Raw genomic sequence first — 24,279 nt, 5'->3', positions numbered from 1 at the left:
ACTGTACTACTTTGTGAGTACCTATTTTCTATTGTTTCATTGAAAATAAAAAAATCTGTTTTAATTATGAGACACAATTGCGTCAAAGTCATGATTTTTTTTTTTCATGCTTGAAGTAAGAAATTATTACTTTAAAAAAGTAGTTTTATACTTGTGAGTGTTGATGACACAGCTTTGCAACAGTTGATATTCTAGTTTCAAGCATGTTTTACTCAATATAGGTCATAAAATCTCAGCTACAAGCTGTAATATCTTACTGAGATCATTTAGGACCAAAACCCGTAAAACAAGTAAAACACTCTAACGTAAAATCTGCTTAGTGAGAAGAATGATCTTATCAGACAGAAAATAAGCAAATATCACCTTTATTTGAGATATTTAATCTTACTTAGATTTCAGTTTTTGCAGTGTGTGCTTCATGCTTTGTGACCCCACCAGGCCGCAGTACTACAAGGTGATCGAGGAATGCGTGTCACAGGTGGTCCTGCACCGAAGCGGAATGGACCCGGACTTCGGCTACAGTCGACGGCTGGATGTGGACTTCACCCATTTAATTGGTACCCCGTCTAATATAGTTTTGATTTATCGAGGCGTCATAAAGCAGAGGTGTCCAAAATGCTATTTTTTTTAACGGCCTGTCGCTAAAACTACTTTACAAAAGAGTCACTTGCTGTACAATGTCTGCTCTCACTGGGATAAAGACTGATGGGATGTTTATATCTTCCTCTTTACACAAACTATTCATCATTTTTATTCCACATGCAATGTGGAATAATATGACAAACAGATGAAAAGTAACTGGCAAAAGTTGAAATGTCGATGTTAAAATCGGCATACTTTCTTCCAAGCCAAGAAATATTCCGATAACCGATTAACTTATTTTTGTTGATTACAATTTAAATTGCGGCTGGCTTTGGAGCAGCTTCTTTCGCAGCAGGTGGCTGATGATGTTTGATGTGTTGGTTCTAGTGTTGTCCTGATACCAATATTTTGGTACCGGTACCAAAATGTATTTTGACACTTTTCAGTACTTTTCGATACTTTTCAAAATAAAGGGGACCACAAAAAATGGCATAATTGGCTTTATTTTAACAAAAAAAAATTTAAGGTACATTAAATGTTTCTTTTTGCAAGTTTGTCCTTAAATAAAATAGTGAACATACAATACAACTTGTCTTTTAGTAGTAAGTAAACAAATAAAGGCTCCTAATTTAGCTGCTGACATATGCAGAAACATATTGTGTCATTTTCCATTCTATTATTTTGTCAACATTATTAAGGACAAGTGGTAGAAAATGAATTATTAATCTACTTGTTCATTTACTGTTAATATCTGCTTACTTTCTCTTTTAACATGATGCCAAAAAATATCGACGTAATCATAGTAATATCAACGAGATACGCTCTTATACTTGGTATCATTACAGTGGATGTAATGGTACTTTTCAGAGGCGGTATAGTACAGAATAGGATTCATTAGTATCGCGGTACTATACTAATACTGGTATACAGTACAACCCTAGTTGGTGCACAATGTTTTTTTCCTCCTTGCGGAATTCTTGCAGAATATTTGGTGCGAATAGCACGCGAAACAGTGGATAAGTCCCAAACGATTTACACCATGTTTGTTTGCAATGAGCTCAAGGTTTTGACACAAGCGCTGGATTTTATTTCATCATCCTAACCCCGCTACAGCTCAGTACGGGTAGTCTCGCCTATCGGAGCTGCTTTTTTTTTATGTTATCAGATTAATCGGTGTGGTTACGAAGCTGACATACAGGCTTTTTTATTTTATTTTATAAAAAAATAAAATACACCACATTTTTGGACTATAAGCCGCACCCTTTTACATTATAGAACCAGCATATATTTTTTTCATATATTAGCTGCACCGGACTGTAAGCCGCATAAATATACTATAAAAATGGTACCCATTAACTCCCTGCTTGGCACTCAGCATCAAAGGTTGTAATTGGGGGTTAAATCACCAAAAAATTATTCCCGGGCGCGGCCACCGCTGCTGCTCACTGCTCCCCTCTACTGCCAGGGGGTGATCAAAGGTTATGGTTCAAATGCAGAGAATATATTCGCCACACCTAGTGTGTGTGTGACAGTCATTGGTACTTTAACTTTAATTTTATATTGTAAATGTTTATTTACATAACTTAATTGTTTCCAAATCGTGCCTCAAACAATAAAACGGCTGAACAAAAAAAACTGAAAAGTCATTGATATTTTTTTTTAATTTTTCAATAAGGTTCAAGATGTTTCTCGGGAATCTTCTTAATTTTACTTTGTAAACACTTTGAGTTTGAACAGTTTATTAAAGTGCGTCATTTTAGTACATTGTTCAATTTCTTTGCTTAATCCATTCCATGATTTAGTCGTTAAAGCATTTATCGGCCGATATTATCGGCCGATAAATGCTTTAAAATGTAATATCGGAAATTATCGCTATCGGTTTCAAAAAGTATAATTTATGACTTTTTAAAACGCAGCTGTACGGAGTGGTACACAGACGTAGAGAGAAGTACCGAGCAGTTGCGTCTCCCAGTCATACTTGCCAACCCTGCCTATGCGTGCCGACCCAAACATATAATATATACAGCTTTTCACACACACAAGTGAATGCCAAGCATACTTGGTCAACAGCCATACAGTTCACACTGAGGGTGGCTGTATAAACAACTTTAACACTGTTACAAATATGCGCCACACTGTGAACCCACACCAAACAAGAATGACAAACACATTTCGGGAGAACATCCGCACCGTTACACAACATAAACATAACAGAACAAATACCCAGAACCCCCTGCAGCACTAACTCTTCCGGGACACTACAATGTACACCCCCCCCGCTAACCCCTACCCCCCAAACCCCGCCCACTTCAACCTCCTCATGCTCTCTCAGGGAGAGCATGTCCCAAATTCCAAGCTGCTGTTTTGAGGCATGTTAAAAAAAAAAAAAAGCACTTTGTGACTTCAATAATAAATATGGCAGTGCCATATTGGCATTTTTTTCCATAACTTGAGTTGATTTATTTTGGAAAACTTTGTTACATTGTTTAATGCATCCAGCGGGGCATCACAACAAAATAAGCCATGAAAATGTGTTACTTCCACGAATATATATCGATATCGGTTGATATCGTAATCGGTAATTAAGAGTTGGACAATATCGGAATATCGGCAAAAAACTCATTATCGGACATCTCTAGTCGTTAGCAAAGAAAAATAGATAGATAAGCCGCACCTTTTTACAAGCCGCAGGGTCCAAAGCTTGGGAAAAATATAGCAGTTTATGATATTGCAATGGCTTTAAAAATGACATATATTATTGGCCTTCAGTGGAAAAAGTTTGGACACCTCAGGTCATAAAGGTTTTAACTAGAGATGTCCAATAATATCGGATATTATCGGCCGATAAATGCGTTAAAATGTAATATCGGAAATTATCGGTATGTTTTTTTTTTATTATCGGTATCAGTATGTTTTTTTATTTTTTTTTTATTAAATCAACATAAAAAACACAAGATACACTTACAATTCGTGCACCAACCCAAAAAACCTCCCTCCCCTATTTACCCTCATTCACACAAAAGTTATTATATGGTTCCTACATTATATATCAATATATATATATATATCAATACAGTCTGCAAGGGATACAGTCCGTAAGCACACATGATTGGCGCGTTCTGCTGGTCCACTAATAGTACTAACCTTTAACAGTTAATTTTAAAAAATTTCAGTAATTACTAGTTTCTATGTAACTGTTTTTATATTGCTTTTCTTTCTTTTTTATTCAAGAAAATGTTTTTAATTTATTTATCTTATTTAATTATTTAAAAAAAAAAAAGGAACTTATCTTCACCATACCTGGTTGTCCAAATTAGGAATAATAATGTGTTAATTCCACGACTGTATACATTGGTTGATATCGGTATCGGTTGATATCAGTATCTGTAATTAAAGAGTTGGACAATATCGGATATCGGCAAAAAGCCATTATCGGACATCCCTAGTTTTAACTCAGAACTTTCACCAGAAAAAACCTAGGTGTTGGTTACCAAAAAGTAGCCGAAACTTCCATGACGCTGGAAAAAAAAATCACCTAAACAATGTGGATGTATGTGAGGTGTTGCAATGTTGCGTTGCTGTTTTGCAGAACAATGTGTGGACAAAGCCAAAGTTGAAGAGAGCGAGCAGAAAGCTGCAGAGTACTCCAAAAAGGTGAGGCATTCATCACTTCAACGGCCACCCACCCCCCTTTGCTTTGCCGACTCCTATCAGGCAAGTCTTTTCTTCCGCAGAGCTCCCAGACAAGCTATTGATTTTCCATGCTTTAATCAATAGCTGGCTGCGACGCTACATGATCCGTATCAGCATTACGAGAATCAATGGCCGGCTTCTGATTTGTGCACAGTGCCAGACCTCGAGTTAAGTTTTCTGCAAGTGTTTTGATGCATCTAGAGGGGCCTCTTTGCGAAGCGCTTTACCCGATAATAAAGTGACTTTTACACGTCGTGTTACATGTTAACCCTTGTGCAACCCTACGGCCCGAAATGGACAAAACATGTGTTCCTTATGTGATATGATTGTTCAGTTTAAAGGTTAGCGGTCTGGAATTTCACCAGTTTTAATTTTTTTAGTTTTATAAATTTGCATTTTGTTTTTGATTGCAACTTTTGTAGAGTAGGATACATACATAACATACACACTTTCTCCTAAGACCTTTTTGGCCCTATTAACTCTTATACTAACTGTGCATTTAACAGCCTAATCCTGGCATATTTTCCATGAAAATCAAATGAATGTCATTCTTGTCGATTGAAAAAGAAAATATTGTTTGGGTATAATTGCGCCGCTGAAACACCAGATGGCGCTAGAAAACATTAACTTATTTCTCAGAGCTTTGTTAAGCGTAAATGAGTTGAACTGCCATTAAACCTCTGAAATGCAACAGAAATGGGCAGTTGTATAAAACATCTATATATATATATATATATATATATATATATATATATATATATATATATATATATATATATAATACTTTTTGAACTCAATAAACTCAACCCAAGCTTTTTTTCTTTCATTCTTGCCCCGCAAGGCACGGTAAAACTAAGATTATTTTGGCCACTGTTAATGTTGTCATGAATTACCGACCCATTCGAGGCTGAAATTACCCAACCTCAAATATTCCTCTCTGCAACTTGTTTTTTTTTTACAAATATTGCACATTATGCATTTCCCCATTATTAAAAAAAAACAGGTGTTATACTTGACAACATAGCCATAAAAGATTAAAAAACATAAAACTAATCATATCGTATTATCAAAAGACAGGTCTGTATTTGTTAAAATATGTAAACTGTTGGAAGTGAAAAAAAATATATAAAAAATAAATTATATATATATATATATATATATATATATATATATATATATATATATATACATATATATATATACATATATATATATATATATATATATATATATATATATATATATATATGAGGTTTCTGTGGTTTATCCGTTATACAGTGCTCAATACCGGGGTAGAGTGGAATATACGTTAGGTCAGGAAAAAACACAGAGGCTATTTCATCCCCACAAGTCTGTTTCGCAGATTTCCCTGCTCTTCAGGGGATTTTATTCAATAAAATCCCCTGATGAGCAGAGAAATCTGTTTTTGTTTCGCAGAAAGCCTGTTTCGCAGGTTTCCCTGCTCTTCAGAGCAGAGAAACCTGCTTCAAGCAAATATTTCAATTACTATCTTACAAACATCCAATCTAACAATAATGGACAGCTTAGTCTTTCAACTTTTACTTGATGGGAAGCTGTGTCCTCTACAGTGGTCGTATCAGTCTGGAAAACGTTTCTCAGAAAAGTAAACTAACAATATAACTTTTAATGATGTAAATACCCCACAAACTAAAGTTTGGCTTCGCAGGCTTAAAACATATTTTCAGTTTATTAGGTGGCGACGCGTCTAGCCCGACTTTCCACCCGAGTGCAGCTGTAATGGCTCCACGCGACGTCAAGAGACAAGCGGTAGAAAAATAGATGGATGGATCGGGGATATATGAAGTAGCTTTTAAATTTGCTCGCATTTCCCGCATTGAACATTTTTTTGGGGGTGATTTGCCTCCATGCACTGAATCTGTGTCGCCTAGGAAACGCTCGAAACAAACGCAGACTTTCTTACCTCCGCCAAAAAAGGTTAGGTTTTGGCCTAGGCTTGTTTGCCTGTTTGTTAGCAATATAACTCAACCAGTTACGGACAGATTTAAAGCCCAAAAAAACAATTCCTTTTATCCATGACTCGCCATAGAGGTACCGTAATTTCCCGCATTGAACATTTTTTTTGGGATGACGGGCTGGCTCTGTGTTGCCTCGGAAACGCTCGAAACGAACGCAAACTTTCTTACCTCCGCCAAAAAAGGTTAGGTTTTGGCCTAGGCTTGTTTGCCTGTTTGTTAGCAATATAACTCAACCAGTTACGGACAGATTTAAAGCCCAAAAAACCAATTCCTTTTACCACAACTCGCCATGGAGGTACCGTAATTTCCCGCATTGAACATTTTGATGGGCTGGCTCTGTGTTGCCTCGGAAACGCTCGAAACGAACGCAGACTTTCTTACCTCCGCCAAAAAATGTTAGGTTTTGGCTTAGGCTTGTTTGCCTGTTTGTTAGCAACACAACTCAACCAGTTACGGACAGATTTAAAGCCCCCCAAAAAATTCCTTTTATCCACGACTCGCCATAGAGGTACCGTAATTTACCGCATTGAACATTTTTTCTGGGGGTGACAGGCTGGCTCTGTGTCGCCTTGGAAACGCTCGAAACGAAAGTGGCGCTCTTTGCTTTGCAGAACGCAGACTTTCTTACCTCCGCCAAAAAATGTTAGGTTTTGGCCTAGGCTTGTTTGCCTGTTTGTTAGCAATATAACTCAACCAGTTACGGACAGATTTAAAGCCCAAAAAACAAAAAAACAATTCCTTTTATCCACGACTCGCCATGGAGGTACCGTAATTTCCCGCATTGAACATTTTTTTGGGGATGACGGGCTGGCTCTGTGTTGCCTCGGAAACGCTCGAAACGAACGCAGACTTTCTTACCTCCGCCAAAAAAGGTTAGGTTTTGGCTTAGGCTTGTTTGCCTGTTTCTTAGCAACACAACTCAACCAGTTACAGACAGATTTAAAGCCCCAAAAAAAACAATTAGTTTTATCCACGACTCTCCATGGAGGTTCTGTAATTTCCCGCATTGAAGTTTTTTTTTGGGGTGACGGGCTGGCTCTGTGTCGCCTCGGACACGCTCGAAATAAAAGTGGCGCTCTTTGCTTTGCAGAACGCAGACTTTCTTACCTCCGCCAAAAAATGTTAGGTTTTGGCCTAGGCTTGTTTGCCTGTTTGTTAGCAACATAACTCAACCAGGTACGGAAAGATTTAAAGCCCAAAAAAGCAATTCCCTTTACCACGACTCGCCATGGAGGTACCGTAATTGTGGGGCAGTATAGCTCGGTTGGTAGAGCGGCCGTGCCAGCAACTTGAGGGTTGCAGGTTCGATCCCCGCTTCCGCCATCCTAGTCACTGTCGATGTGTCCTTGGGCAAGACACTTTACCCACCTGCTCCCAGTGTCACCCACACTGGTTTAAATGTAACTTAGATATTGGGTTTCACAATGTAAAGCGCTTTGAGTCACTTGAGAAAAAGCGCTATATAAATGTAATTCACTTCACTAATTTCCCGCATTGAACATTTTGACGGGCTGGCTCTGTGTCGCCTCGGAAACGCTCGAAACGAACGCAGACTTTCTTACCTCCACCAAAAAATGTTAGGTTTTGGCCTAGGCTTGTTTGCCTGTTTGTTAGCAACACAACTCAACCAGTTACAGACAGATTTAAAGCCCACAAAAAACAATTCATTTTATCCACTACTCGTCATGGAGGTACCGTTATTTCCCGCATTGAACATTTTTTTCAAAACGAAAGTGGCGCGCTTCCCTTTGCACAACGCAGACTTTCTTACCTCCGCCAAAAAAAGGTTAGGCTTTGGCCTGGGCTTGTTCGTCTGACTGTTAGCAACATTCCCGGGTGCGGCCACCGCTGCTGCTCACTGCTCCCCTCACCTCCCAGGGGGTGATCAAGGGTGATGGGTCAAATGCAGATAATAATTTCGCCACACCTAGTGTGTGTGTGACAATCATTGGTACTTTAACTTAACTTAAATTAACATAATCCAACCAGTTACGGACAGATTTAAAGCCCCTCAAAAAAACAATTATTTTTATCCACGACAAGTCCAAACACACTTCACCTCCTGTTTACGGCGTTCAACGCCCCCACCTTGTCGGAGATGTGTTTTTTTTTTTTTTTACAGATCCTGCTAACTCTAAAACTCCAGAAAAAAACGGTCACACTTCACGGTATTATTGAGAAGAGTTTGAAACCGAAATACCGCGGTATTTATAATACTGTTACATCCCCACTTATGACATTTTAATGAGCGGGTCCCTTTTAGATCCTTTGAGTATAGTCCGTCTTCTTGCACAAGGGTTAATGCGTACTATTAGAACAGTCGGCCCCCATAATTGTGACACCAAGGCGCTCCTGGCTGTGTCTCCATTCGAGGCCTTGTGCACCCTGCTGGGCCTGTGGAGTCATTGTGCTGACATGTCATGGTTTGTGCAAAGGTTAAATCCATCAACATGCATGAAAAGCAGTCCTGAAACCAAGAGAAAGGACAACAGGACTCCCGGGGATTTGAATACCACAAATAGAAAGATTCCGCAGTGTAAAAAAACAAAAAACTTAGACTTGGTGTGTTTTTTGGTGTCTGTTGATGTGCCCTGAGGACGAGCTCCCTTTACGGAGACGCCCCGGCGTTTTTCATCACGGCGGTTATGCATATGACATATCCGTGTCCTCCTTTCCTTTGCAGTTTGACGAGGAGTTCAGCGCGCGGCAGGAGGCCCAGGCCGAGTCTCAAAAGAAAGAGGAGAGAATCAAAGAGCTGGAGGGGAAGATCCAGGCCCTGGAGTCTCAGGTAAATTCACACAAACACAGAACAAAAGAGGACGGTTCAATGTTTCTTGCACAGCACTTGTGGCCCTTTCTGCTTGTTTTAGGGACTCCACTTTTCACCCTAAAAGATGCACACTATTTCAAAGATGGTCATATTGACCATGCCTTTCTATTCCGTGTGAGCTTTTTACACAAACTAGCGACACCGGACAACAAGTTGCCCTCAGAAGCTGGAAAGTAAGAAACACTGACAAAAAATGCGACATTACCGGCTTCCGTGGTTCCCATAGAACGGCAATCTATTTGTGGTTTTGGCCAGTGGCAGCGACAATATGTACTTTGCATACTTGGCTATGACACATGTTTTGTTTTTTTTACTTAAAGGGTTTAAAATGTTATACATATATTTAAAGAAGTAAGTTATTAGTATCACTATATCGTATTTTCCGGACCATAGGGCAAACTGGATTATAAGGCACACTGCCGATGAATGGTCTGTTTTCGATATTTTCAGTCTTACAAACCTAAATGAAGAAGTGTAAAGAAATAACACTAAGGAAGGAAAATAATTCAAAAGAAGGAACATCATATTGTTAAGTAGCTGCACACGCTGGAAAGGACTAGCGAGGGCAGAATAATGAAATTATCGACAGTGCAGTGGAAAAGTCGATGTGTTTACTTTGCAATTAAGTAAACACAGTCTCCAAGAAATATAACCGACAAAGGCACTTTCTGACGAACATCTAATTTCGCTGTCCGGCCCCTGAGCCCTTGGGCTCTTGAAACTGTGGCCCTCTTTATTATGTCAAATACATAATAGACATCCATCCATCCATCTTCTTCCGCTTATCCGAGGTCAGGTCACGGGGGCAGCAGCCTAAGCAGGGAAGCCCAGACTTCCCTCTCCCCAGCTACTTGGTCCAGCTCCTCCCGGGGGATCCCTAGGCGTTCACAGGCCAGCCGGGAGACATAGTCTTCCCAGCGTGTCCCGGGTCTTCCCCGTGGCCTCTTTAATTATAGCACCGTACTGTGCAAGTTCAAATAAAATCAATAATAAATACAGTATCTTCCGGACTATAGAGCACACCCAACCATCCACTAAATTTGAAAGAATATTATAAGTAGGGATGTCCGATAATGGCTTTTTTGCCGATATCCGATATTCCGATATTGTCCAACTCTTAATTACCGATACCGATATCAACCGATACCAATATATACAGTCGTGGAATTAACACATTATTATGCCTAATTTGGACAACCAGGTATGGTGAAGATAAGGTCCTTTAAAAAAAAAATAATAATAAGATAAATAAATTAAAAACGTTTTCTTGAATTAAAAAGAAAGTAAAACAATATAAAAACAGTTACATATAAACTAGTAATTAATGAAAATGAGTAAAATTAACTGTTAAAGGTTAGTACTATTAGTGGACCAGCAGCACGCACAATCATGTGTGCTTACGGACTGTATCCCTTGCAGACTGTATTGATATATATTGATATATAATGTAGGAACCAGAATATTAATAACAGAAAGAAACAACCCTTTTGTGTGAATGAGTGTAAATGGGGGAGGGAGGTTTTTTGGGTTGGTGCACTAATTGTAAGTGTATCTTGTGTTTTTTATGTTGATTTAATAAAAAAAAAAAAAAAAAAACGATACCGATAATAAAAAAAACGATACTGATCATTTCCGATATTACATTATAAAGCATTTATCGGCCGACAATATCGGCAGGCCAATATTATCGGCCATCTCTAATTATAAGCCACATATATATATATATATATATATATATATATATAGAGAGAGAGAGAGAGAGAGAGAGAGAGAGAGAGAGAGAGAGAGAGAGAGAGAGAGAGAGAGAGAGAGAGAGAGAGAGAGAGAGAGAGAGAGAGAGAGAGAGAGAGATGTCCGATAATATTGGCCTGCTGATATTATCGGCCGATAAATGCGTTAAAATGTAATATGGAAAATTATCGGTATCGGTTTTTTTATTATCGGTATCAATTTTTTTTGTTTGTGTTTTTTTTTATCAAGCACACGTGATTGTGCGTGCTGCTGGTCCACTAATAGTACTAACTTTTAACAGTTAATTTTACTCATTTTCATTAATTACTAGTTTCAATGTAACTGTTTTTATATTGTTTTACTTTCTTTTTTATTCAAGAAAATGTTTTTAATGTATTTATCTTATTTTATTTTATTATTATTTAAAAAAAATACCTTATCTTCACCATACCTGGTTGTCCAAATTAGGCATAATAATGTGTTAATTCCACGACTGTATATATAGGTTGATATCAGTATCGGTTGATATCGGTATCGGTAATTAAAGAGTTGGACAATATCGGAATATCGGACATCGGCAAAAAGCCATTATCGGACATCCATATATATATATATATATATATATATATATATATATATATATATATATATATATATATATATACATTGTGTAATGAGTTATTTACAACGAATAATACTGTAAATGTTTATTTACATACCTTAATTGTTTCCAAACAGTGTCTGTAACATGGCAGTAAAACAGCTGATCAAACAAAACAGAAGTCATGGTCATGGACCCACTCATTTGTCTCTCATAGGGATTATGAACAATAGGCAGAATTCCAAAAAAAAAGTGCAGTTCCCCTTTAAGTCCTGCCCGCGTCACATGTGTGATACTACCTCAGAAGCCGGGTTATTAGTGGGTTGACTCTTCAGTCCACCCGATTAACTTATCTGGAGCACAATCCACCCCGTAATAGCAGTAATTCAATGTATGCTCCATCGCAGAGTGTTGTTTAATTATTCATTTACCTTTTTTTTTTACACCATCTCAGTGTGAATTCATTGTATAAGAGTGCAAAAAACGGTGCATTATACAACAGGCATGAGTGGCTGCGAGAGCGTTTGATTTAATAAAGGGTCAATCTTCTTAAGTTGGATTTCTGCATTGAAGCTTTCTCCGATGTAATCCTATCATCTCCGAGGTGGATTGCATTTCTTTTTTTCCGGCCTTTGAAAACATTTCTCGCCGAGCAAAACCTTCAATTTCCAGTGCTGAAAATGACTTCTTCCTCGGCCTTAACCCAATTCCGAGCACTTTGGTTGTGTGTCTTGCAAGGGAAGCTCATGGAGTTTGACGTGAAGCAATATTGAAAGATGGCACGGCCGCTGCATCTTTCACGTGTGTATAGCGCTGTTAGCACCCTCATAAATAGCGTGTTGTCGATGTCCTTGCACCAAAGTCATTCTGCACTCCATATATTCACTTGTTGGCTGCATTCACACATGCAGCTCCTCACACTGCAAAACGTCAGTGTTCAAAAACAAGAACAAAAATACAAAAATGAGGGGTATTTTATTTGAACTAAGCAAAATTATCTGCCAATAGAACAAGACAATTCGGCTTGTCAAGACTTTCCAAATCAAGTAAAATTAGCCAACCTCAATGAACCCAAACATACCTTAAAATAAGTATATTCCCACTAATAAGTGCACTTTTCTTGGTAGAAAAAAAAGAGACCTTTTTGCTCAATATGTTGAAAAATATTCTTAAATTAAGTAAATGCGAGTGCCATTATCTTGACATAGTGATCATGATTTTTTTTTTTCATGCTTGAAGTAAGAAATTATTACTTTAAAAAAGTAGTTTTATACTTGTGAGTGTTAATGACGCAGCTTTGCATCAGTTGATATTCTAGTTTCTGCTCTTGTGCCGTACAAAGCTCATAACCACATGCTGCCTGGGTGTCTACAGTAGAGGTTCAAATCCCTATGACCTCAGAGGTTCAGCTGTCTTTCAGAAAGCAAACATAAGAACGAGCTTAAAAAGTACCGTATTTTTCGGAGTATAAGTCCCACCGGAGTATAAGTCTCACCTGCCGAAAATGCATAATAAAAAAAGAAAAAAAAAACATATGTAGGTCGCACTTGAGCCCGGCCAAACTATGAAAAAAACTGCGACTTATAGTCCGAAAAATACGGTAGATGTGTTTCTGTCAGGGGGGTTCCTCTGTGGAAAAGCTTGGATGATTCCTTAAAATGTTCCATTTAAAAAAAACTTTAAGACCAATGTCTTGGAAAAATATATCACTCTTGAATCAACACAGTAGCTAATACTATGATCAATGTTAATTAAAAACTAAATGTGGGATATAAATATAATGGAAGTATAATTGTTTGTATTTCGTATATAATTGGTGCAAAGGTTTAACTAACACGTGTACAAGGATATTTCACATGTCTTTACTGTGTATGTAATTGAACAGTATTTATGTTGTGTACAATGTGTATTTATAATATGTTATGAAAAGGAAATAATCTCGTACTTGACTTTGTTTATAGGGTTAGGCGCAATAAGTGTTCAACTTCAGCCTAAACCCTTTCGGTCTGCAACATTTTTTATTTTTTTATTTATGAATGTACAACTGTTTGTTTATTTTCTTGACCATTGACCGAATAAATAATAAACTAAACTAAAACTAAACTATATAGGTCATAAAATCTCAGCAACAAGCTGTAATATCTTACTGAGATCATTTAGGACCAAAACCCTTAAAACAAGTAAAACACTCTATCATAAAATCTGCTTAGTGAGAAGAATGATCTTATCAGACAGAACATAAGCAAATATCACCCTTATTTGAGATATTTAATCTTACTTAGATTTCAGTTTTTGCAGTGCACTCCCTTACCTTCCGATTCCTGCATGCCCATTTTTAATTGGATGATCAGAATCGAAGGCTTCCTCACTCCCCCACGATTAAGTTTGCTTACCCTCTTTCTTTCTTTTTTTTCTTTCTTAAAATGTTGTCTTCCACAACACATCTCCCACTGGCAGGCCTGCTTTTTGAGGAGCGACTGACCGCGGTGCATTAGAAAGAAGGAAGTATAAAACGGATAAGCCTTTGGGGAGTCCAGGCCCTTTCTTCCTAATTGCCTTGGTTTGTATGAATGCTCCCTTGAAAAGAAGCTACTGTATTTTCCGGACTATAGAGCACCCATAAAATTGTAGGGAAAAAAAAAAATGTTTTCATATATTAGCCGCACCGGACTATAATATATATATATATATATATATATATATATATATATATATATATATATATATATATATATATATATATATATATATATATATATATATGTATATATTGCCAGAAGTATTTGGCCACCTGCCTTGACTCACATATGAACTTGAAGTGCCATCCCATTCCTAACCCATAGGGTTCAATACGATGTCGGTCCACCTTTTGCAGCTATTACAGCTTCAACTCTTCTGGGAAGGCTGTCCACAAGGTTGCGGAGTGTGTTTATAGGAATTTTCCACCATTCTTCCAAAAGCGCATTGGTGAGGTCACACACTGATGTTAGTGGAGAAGGCCTGGCTCTCAGTCTCCGTTCTAATTCATCCCAAAGGTGTTCTATCGGGTTCAGGTCAGGACTCTGTTCATCCACACCGGACTCTGTCATCCATGTCTTTATGGACCTTGCTTTGTGCACTGCTGCACAGTCATGTTGGAAGAGGAAAGGGCCCGCTCCAAACTGTTCCCACAAGGTTGGGAGCATGGAATTGTCCAAAATGCTTTGGTATCCTGGAGCATTCAAAGTTCCTTTTACTGGAACTAAGGGGTCAAGCCCAACTCCTGAAAAACAACTCCTCACCATAATTCCTCCTCCACCAAATTTCACAGTCCGAAATGTACCGTTCTCCTGGCAACTTTCAAACCCAGACTCGTCCGTCAGATTGCCAGATGGAAAAGCGTGATTCATCACTCCAGAGAAGGTGTCTCCACTGCTCTAGAGTCCAGTGGTGACGTGTTTTACACCACTGCATCCAACACTTTACATTGGACTTGGTGATCTATGTCTTAGATTCAGCTGCTCGGCCATGGAAACCCATTCCATGAAGCTCTCTGCGTGTTGCACGTGGGCTAATTGGAAGGTCACATGAAGTTTGGACTCTGTAGCAACTGTGCAGAAGGTCTTTGCACTATGCTGACCCCTCTCGGTCAGTTTACGTGGCCTACCACTTGGTGGCTGAGTTGCTGTTGTTCCCATACTCTTCCATTTTCTTATAATAAAGCCGACAGTTGACTTTGGAATATTTAGGAACAAGGAAATTTTGCGACTGGATTTGTTGCACAGGTGGCATCCTATGACAGTTCCACGCTGGAAATCACTGAGAGCGGCCCATTCTTTCACAAATGTTTGTAGAAACAGTCTCCATGCCAAAGTGCTTGATTTTATACACCTGTGGCCGGGCCAAGTGATTAGGACACCTGATTCTCATCATTTGGATGGGTGGCCAAATACTTTTGGCAGTATAGTGTATGTTGTGAAATGAGTTATTTCCAGTATTTAGGAAATGTTTATTTACATACCCTATTTTTTTCCAAACAGTGTCTGTTACACGGCAGTAAAAGGGCTGATTAAACAAAACAGAAGTCATCGTCATGGACCCACTAACTGCGGAAGCTAGCTCGCCAATCAGCTAAACAGACTCAATAACTCCACAGTGACGTTTTGGTGAATTTACTACTATCAGTCTACCCCAGGGCAGCTGTGGCTACAAATGTAGCTTACCACCACAGAGTGTGAATGTAGATTGAATGAATGATTAGTTCTCAGTTCTCTGTGCAGCGCTTTGAGTGTCTCGAAAAGTGCTGTATAAATCAAATCCATTATTATTATTGTTATTGAGGAGTTTGTGAAACTGATACAATACAAAAATAATGCCATTGTAAGTTAATAATACTAACACAGACACTTGTAAACATGTTAGCACATTAGCTAATGCTAATGACGGTTGCTTGATTACATTACCATAGCACGTACAAATATGAATCAAAACACTCCTACACTGCAAAAAGTCAGTGTTCAAAAACAAGAAAAAAAAAAAAAAAAATTAATGGTATTTTATTTGAACTAAACAAAATTATCTGCCAATAAAACAAGAAAATCCAGCGTGTCAAGACTTTCCAAAACAAGTAACATTAGCTAACCTCAATGAACCCAAAAATACCTTAAAATAAGTATATTCTCACTAATAACAAGTACACTTTTCTTGGTAGAAAAAAAATGAGACCTTTTTGCTCAATATGTTGAAAAATATTATTAAATTAAGTAAATGCTAGTGCCATTATCTTGACATAATGATATGCGCTCGGCATTACATTTCTTGAAACCAGCAAACTTTTACTAAAAACTAATGTATTGTTCTTAATGGAAAGGCAACAAGGCAACCGCTTGTTACTCTCGGGGTCGACTAGCCGCTCAGGCAAAGCATATTGTCTAAAAATGCATTTTTCCATCTATAACATGACATCATCGCACTAAGTGCGTGCTCTTTCAGTCAATTATTGCGCATATATACAGCCCGGCCCCCGGCCAAATTTTTTTTAATTGTAATTTTGAAGAATTTATCTGAATGTGCATGAGCTATTTCTGTTCAAAATTGTTTGAAATGTCACATGTTAAATGTTTAAATATTACTGTACTGTGCCAACTGTACTACTATATGAGTACCTGTTTTCTATTGTTTCATTGAAAATAAAACAGCAAAGTCCATTTGGCTGTCATCTGTTTTAATTATGAGACACAATTGTGTCAAAATCATGATTTTTTATTTCATGCTGGAAGTAAGAAATTATTACTTTAAAAAAGTAGTTTTATACTTGTGAGTGTTGATGACACAGCTTTGCAACAGTTGATATTCTAGTTTCAAGCATGTTTTACTCAATATAGGTCATACAATCTCAGCAACAAGCTGTAATATCTTACTGAGATCATTTAGGACTAAAACACTTAAAACAAGTAAAACACTCTAACATAAAATCTGATTAGTGAGAATAATTATCTTATCAGACAGAAAATAAGCAAATATCACCTTTATTTGAGATATTTCATCTTACTTAGATTTCAGTTTTTGCAGTGTACATACATCACACAAGAGACGGTTTAGTAAGTAAGAATTGTTTTAGTTATATTGTAAAACCTACAAACGTTGCTCGGGAGTGATGAATGAAGAATCCGTACGAGTAGCAACGCTTCAGACAACTACAAGACGGAACAGCCCTTGCACTTCCGGTTCAACGCACTAAACAGAAGGCAATACTGTAGACGTTCTCCCCGCAGCACCTGCAGTGAGTGAACCCGTCCAAAAGATGGCACCACAGCTCAAACAATAACGCACCTTCTCAATGTTTTTGCCTGGGTTTCATGACAACTATTTACGAAGAAAAATCCATAAATTAGCCGCACCATTTTATAAGCCTAAGGGGTCAAAGCGTAGGAAACATAGTAGCGGAATATTGTCCGGAATTTTTTCAGCAAACACTGAAATTAGCAAACTGAAGGTATGGAACACAAAGTTACCTGAATGTATAATGTAATATTTTATCTAAATTTTCCCTTATATTATATTGTTAGTAGTTGTTTTTTTTAAGTTTAAACGATAACAAAAATAATATTATTACTGGATAGTGATTATTTTGTCATTGTTATTTTAGTGATGGTTATTATTATTTGTATTATTTTTGTCATGACAGGTTTGGACTTTGTTTTGTCATGTTTCTCTATTTTATCTTATTTCCTGTCCAGCGCTCTTATTTTGGTTTCCATTTCCTGTATGCCTCTTTTTTTCCCACTATTCTCCGGTCTGGGTGCTGGTTTCCTCACCTGTGCTTGATTGGCAAATCAGGACACGCCTGTTCTTGCCCAGGATGATGGCTGCCGGTCCTATTGCTTGAGACTTGCTTTGCGCTTTACACGCCTGTTTAACTTTCTTCCATTTATATTTTGTGCTGATAAATTAGATTAAATAATAATAATTAAATATTACCTGCACATCTCCTGTTTTTGCATCTTTGGGTTCCTGTCCAACACAAAGGTAACAATTATTATCCTTATTGTTGCTGTTATTATTATTGATCATTTTACTTTCTCTTCACTATTGTTCTCATTTTGTATGTTGTTGAGAACCTGCATCCTCTGCAGTGGACATTTGATTGTTGTCTATTTTGTCAGAGTTACAACATTCTGGAAAAAAAAAGCACCAGGAGTTTTTAACCTTTTTGACCCCTGGGCGCAACTTTTCCATTACAGAGGAGCCTGAGACTAATTCAAATATTAACACTTACTTAGTCATCTTTTTTCTTGATTTAATTGTATTCAATAATTATATATAACCTTCTTACAGATTTCCACCTTGTCAAGTGATATGAAAACGTGTGTTAATTACAAATGTTATTTATTTAACGCAAACATTAGGCTCAGGTCAGGCTGATTAAAAAAATAAGTATAAACATACTGTATAAGAAGGAACTCATGAACAAATAATATACAAAATAATGTTGTTCTAAAATAAACTGTTAAAAAAAGATTCCTCACTAAATTAAAATGAAAGTACCACTTCACCACTTTAGTCATATTTTTGCGCTTAAACTTCTCTGTGACTTTAGCTCGAGACTTCTGCTTGTTTGATATTGCCATTTATACCACAAGTAGTGGAAAACTGTATTACAACTGAGTTCCACTGCTACCAATACGGACCACAGCTAAGATATTTTTTGCCGGTTTAAGTTCATCTACTGCAGGGCTATTCAACTACATAATGAAGAGGGCCGCAGTTTCAAGAGCCCAAGGGCTGAGGGACCGGACACCGAAATGTGGATGTTTTGTCAGAAAGTGCTTATAAAGGTTATATTCCTTTGAGATTGCGTTTAATGAATTACAAAGTAACCACATCGGCTTTCACACTGCACTGTCAATAAATTCATTATTATGTCCCTACTACTCGTTTCCGGGGTGTGCAGCTAGTTAAAAGCGTGAAGAAACAGAAGCTCCAGAAATTTTGTTGAGGATTGATGTTCCTTCTTTTGAATTATTTTCTTCCTCAGATGTATTTCTTTACATTTCTTCCTTCATTTAGGTGTGAATGACTGAAAATATAAACATAAAATAAACATAAAAGTATAATGTCCATTGTGTGTTTTATATTAATAGGTTGTGTGGGAATCCATTCAGACAAACTGCAGATGTTTACCCATGTAAAATTAAACATCCACATCAAACATTGCACACAATGAATGCGACTCATCACAATTAAGACTAATGTGTAGAGTTTATCGCCCTTGACTGGTCAAATTTAGCGCTACATGATAGCCAGAGTCAGCAGTTTCAATACAAAACAAACTAAATATATTTATGCACACTATCTACTTACAAATATTTTACCAAGTTTGGTGACGAAGCTTACACGCTGGGATTTCTACCGTTGTTGCTTTTTGTCCGGATCAATGTGTCCGTCGCTTAAAAGGTCCGACTGCAAACAATGACTCGAGCACTTGCGCGGGGCAGACCATTCATACTTTGTTGTCCACAGTGGCGGGACGTGCGTTTCCCACCGAGGCCTTCAGTGATGTCCTGTGTCCAATGATTACCTCAAAATACCATCATTGATGTCACCACATGACCATTGCTGGATACATACTATACAGGAACACATTTACACACTACTGTCCATTGAGTCACATCAATAGTGTACAGAACGGGTTATTTTCTGGCACATTTAAAAATCAATAAACCCACATCAGCAATAAAAACATATCTTATGTGATACTGTCAAAATTAAAATTGCAAAAAACAACAACATATTAAACGTGAAAAAATAAAGGATTTAAATATCTGAACTCACAATTTGTAGCACCCATTCGAGCTTCCGGGGTTGGCCAAAATGGTTTCACAAGATGTAGTTTCTCTTTAAATATCCTTCTTGAAAATGGCCTTGCAAATATGCGTTTTGTCTAGTCATAAAAGATGCAGATGAGACTTGTTGGCTGAGTTCTTAAAGTTTACTCCACAGCGTGCTCATCAATACCATCAAGCTGCCAGCATGTCTACATTCAACCTAAACGGGGCTACTGCACATGCTCTTCACTCTTGTGGCATGCTGGGTAATGTAGTTGTTATGCTACCTAGCTCATAACATCACAATATGTATCTGCCTTAGGCCAGCTAGAAGGCCTTACTGACAACTTGTGATCTGATTGGCTATCGCAATTATCTATCAACTGTATGTGCCCGTTCGCTTACAGTGCACAGACGCCCGCATTGTTGATTCTGAAGGCCTTGGGCAGATTTGGTACAGCATGGCGACATAAGTTAGCTGAATTCTGATTGGATACAAACTATATAACCTAAAAACAACAGCACTGGAAGGAGCATAATATGACATGAAGATATTATGAATACTTTTAGATATTTAGGGAGAGTAAATTTAAAAATTACTTGTATCTTTAATTATGATCATGATTTCTGGTTATGTTAAGCCAGCTGACGGCACACCACTGGTTGTGCAGTCGTTGTTAAAAGTCAGATTTTTGCTATTTATTAAGATATTTTTTCAGGTTTGAATGAGTTGTCTTATTCTACTCAACCCACTGCTGCTTCCTTGTGACACATGCCTCGCTATTGCCCCCTGTGGAATGGCGGGAGTACTGCATACATGATCAACCCTCGTTTGAATGGTTTCATCTAGCCTATTTGGGTGATGTTCAGTGGGCGGCCAGTTGAGTAAAACTACTGTATATGACAGCGCTTTAGTATTTATTAGGACAAAACATTTTTGGAACTCAACCTGCCGAGCGATCTGGTGCCATTCCCAGGCCCAGGGTTTGTACGGGTGCTTAACAACCTTGAAAATGCTTGGATTTTAACGTTGTGTTTTCAAGGTTTGAAAAATGCTTACATTTTGGGTGAAGTGCTTGTAAATGCTTGGAAATGTTCATCATATTTCTCGGCAATCTGACTCAATAGGCTAATTATAAAATGGAAAACAATTTTAGTATGTTTCCTTAAAAATTAAAGCTACACGCTTGATCTGTCTGCTTTGCACGAGCCCTTACGTTAGGTTGTTGTCATGTATCTGTTGTCATGTATCATGTATTTATCATGTATTTATTTATTTATTTATTATTTATTTATTTATTTATTATTATTTATTTATTTATTATTATTTATTTATTTATTTATTTATTTATTTATCATGTATTTATCATCAGGTTATCATGTATTTGTTGTCATGTATCTGCTCTGTGTCGCCCCCAAGGGGACAGTGGTGCATCGGTCCGTCATGCCGGGAGGTTGTCGTTTTAATGAACATTGGATGTAAATTATTCGTCTGTTTTGATTGATTGATTGATTGATTGAGACTTTTATTAGTAGATTGCACAGTTCAGTACATATGCCGTACAATTGACCACTAAATGGTAACACCCGAATAAGTTTTTCAACTTGTTTAAGTCGGGGTCCACATTGATCAATTCATGGTATAAATATATACTATCAGCATAATACAGTCATCACACAAGTTAATCATCATCATCAGTTATTGTACTGTGAGGGTCATGTAATGTATAATTTGTAACCTTTTTCACCACTAACCGCTGAGTTAATATGAATGATTTTGTAGTTTTTACACAACACGGTTGTATGCATTTCTTGCTCTATTATTTCCGTTGTCTACTTAACTTGTCTGGCTACACCTCAATGAAAGCAAAAAAAGTTAACTTTTGTCTTTTTGTTCATTTATCATATCCAAGTTAGAGTGTCCGCCCTGAGATCGGTAGGTCGTGGGTTCAAACCCCGGCTGAGTCATACCTAAGACTATAAAAATGGGACCCATTACCTCCCTGCTTGGCACTCAGCATCAAGGGTTGGAATTGGGGGTTAAATCACCAAAAAGGCTTCCCGGGCGCGGCACCGCTGCTGCCCACTGCTCCCCACTGCTCCCCTCACCTCCCAGGGGGTGAACAAGGGGATGGGTCAAATGCAGAGGACACATTTCACCACACCTAGTGTGTGTGTGACAATCATTGGTACTTTAACTTAACTTAACACAGTTTTAAAGGCTAGACATGCTTCATGAAAGGTGACTGAGGTGTTGTGAAACAAACACAATATTTTCCTTGAATTTATTATCCTTATATTAATGTAGAACAGTTTTGTTAATAAATGAGTGAAATTGACATTTTGAGGGTGCGTGTATTTATATCACATTATGCAGTTTACAAGCACAAATACGCTGTGAATCAATCCGTGCTGTTCAATGTCATTGAGTGCTGTGAGTAAGAAAAAGAACAAGAAATGTGGAAAAACAACACAAATGGAGTCACGTTTGCAAACACTAATGATATTATCCATGGCTTTTAACACTGAGTGATATCCATCCTGCAATGGCGCCCCATAATACACCTGCTGTGAGCCTGTTTTTATGTTTTTATGTTTTATTCTATTTTATTTATTTATTTTTTTATCGTGTTCTGTTTGTTGTGTTGTGTTTGCTCGGTACTCGTATTATCTTTTAACATGCCCATTGTACAGCACTTTGGCTACCCCTGTGGTAAATTTTAAATGTGCTTTATAAATAAAGTTGATTTGATTTGATTAATAGTCACACTGCTTCATTTTCTATGCTCCATTCAGTTAATGAGAACTGCTGGTTCAATGTTAGGTTTAGGTTTTAGCAGATTTTCCGTATGTTTCCTACAGACAGCATTTGTTGACCTCAAACAACAAGGCTATGGATTGATTCACACTGGTTTTCGTATTTTTGAAGGGTACTGGAAAAACTGGAAAAATTGATCTTGAAAGTCCTTGAAAAGTGCTTGAATTTGGGCCATGGGAAAAGTGTACGAACCCTGCAGGCCGAACGCGTCGCCAGTAAAAACTGTTAACGCTACTTGTTGGTACAGCACATTTAATTATGCATCTGAAGTAACACCCGATCGAGAGATGCATTTTTGATCCCCGTGTGAGTTACTTGCGTCTGCCACTCAAGCGGCGAACAAAACAACTGTCTAACCCTCTCTGATGTTTGCGAGGGCGCTACTTCACAGACACACACACACACACACACACACACACACACACACACACACACACACACACACACACACACACACACACACACACACACACACACGTACTGGTTATCATTTGGAATGGGGACCAAGTTTTTGATCATCACTTGTGGGGACCACCCTTTCTACAGGTTGTGGAGGCAATAAACAAATTAGGTAAAATGCCCAGTTAGATCATACACGTCTTTAAATATCTGGATTGATGAATTAATGTGGTGATCATTCTTACTGGGGACCCTGCGGAGAAATAGTTAATATGGTTCATGGGGACCAAATTTAAATAATGTTGCATAATTCACACATACCGTATTTTTCGGACTATAAGTCGCTCCGGAGTATAAGTCGCACCGGCCGAAAATGCATAATAAAGAAGGAAAAAAACATATATAAGTCGCACTGGAGTATAAGTCGCATTTTTTGGGGACATGTATTTGATAAAACCCAACACCAAGAATAGACATTTGAAAGGCAATTTAAAATAAATAAAGAATAGTGAACAACAGGCTGAATAAGTGTACGTTATATGAGGCATAAATAACCAACTGAGAACGTGCCTGGTATGTTAACACAACATATTATGGTAAGAGTCATTCAAATAACTATAACATATATAACATGCTGTACGTTTACCAAACAATCTGTCACTCCTAATCGCTAAATCCCATGAAATCTTATACGTCTAGTCTCTTACGTGAATGAGCTAAATAATATTATTTGATATTTTACAAAAATGTGTTAATAATTTCACACATAAGTCGCGCCTGAGTATAAGTCGCACCCCCGGCCAAACTATGAAAAAAAACTGCGACTTATAGTCCGAAAAATACGGTATTTGTACGTGACTACTGAGGACCATTTAAAAAAAAAAAAGTTCAAATTAAATATGACCTGATCCTCAGAATAGAGCACTACAGCTGTCCTCTTATAGGAAGTGTCACCACTTAAATGTTAAAGCAAATCCTGCATCTTCTGTGACATTACTGAAAACTGCTATTTAGCAGTAATGGAGTTTTCTGCAACTCCAACTACCATATATAGAAGGATGGACAATTCTGAATGTGAATCATACTTAAAGGTAATAATGTGTTATAATCATGCTGTATGAAAAAGTCATCCTAAGAAACACTAAACCAGATTTTGTTTTTGGAAACATATATTAGTTTTAAACTAAGGATGGATACTATACAGAATCACAGTACTATTAACGCCAGGTTTACACATTTTTCACTTTTACCAATATCTGAAACACGTAAACAAAATAACCCGGATTTCTCTGTTGTGAGATCAATAAAGGATTATATTATCT

General features: G+C 37.6%; 1 protein-coding gene across 4 annotated transcripts in view; it reads left to right on the top strand.

The window, feature by feature from the left end:
• The window catches only part of diaph2 (diaphanous-related formin 2), a 1,014,494-nt gene that overhangs the window by 395,037 nt on the left and 595,178 nt on the right, over positions 1 to 24,279 (top strand). For all 4 annotated transcript variants that reach the window (XM_061976707.1, XM_061976705.1, XM_061976704.1 and 1 more), the window contains 3 exons: positions 439 to 557; positions 4,172 to 4,236; positions 8,956 to 9,060. In XM_061976707.1, coding sequence (XP_061832691.1) covers positions 439 to 557; positions 4,172 to 4,236; positions 8,956 to 9,060 — 289 coding nt within the window. The remainder of the gene's footprint in view (positions 1 to 438; positions 558 to 4,171; positions 4,237 to 8,955; positions 9,061 to 24,279) is intronic.

The sequence above is a fragment of the Nerophis lumbriciformis genome, linkage group LG16 (genome assembly GCF_033978685.3).
Source record: "Nerophis lumbriciformis linkage group LG16, RoL_Nlum_v2.1, whole genome shotgun sequence".
In the NCBI taxonomy this organism is placed as follows: Eukaryota; Metazoa; Chordata; class Actinopteri; order Syngnathiformes; family Syngnathidae; genus Nerophis; species Nerophis lumbriciformis.
This window is presented reverse-complemented; position numbering and strand designations above follow the sequence as displayed.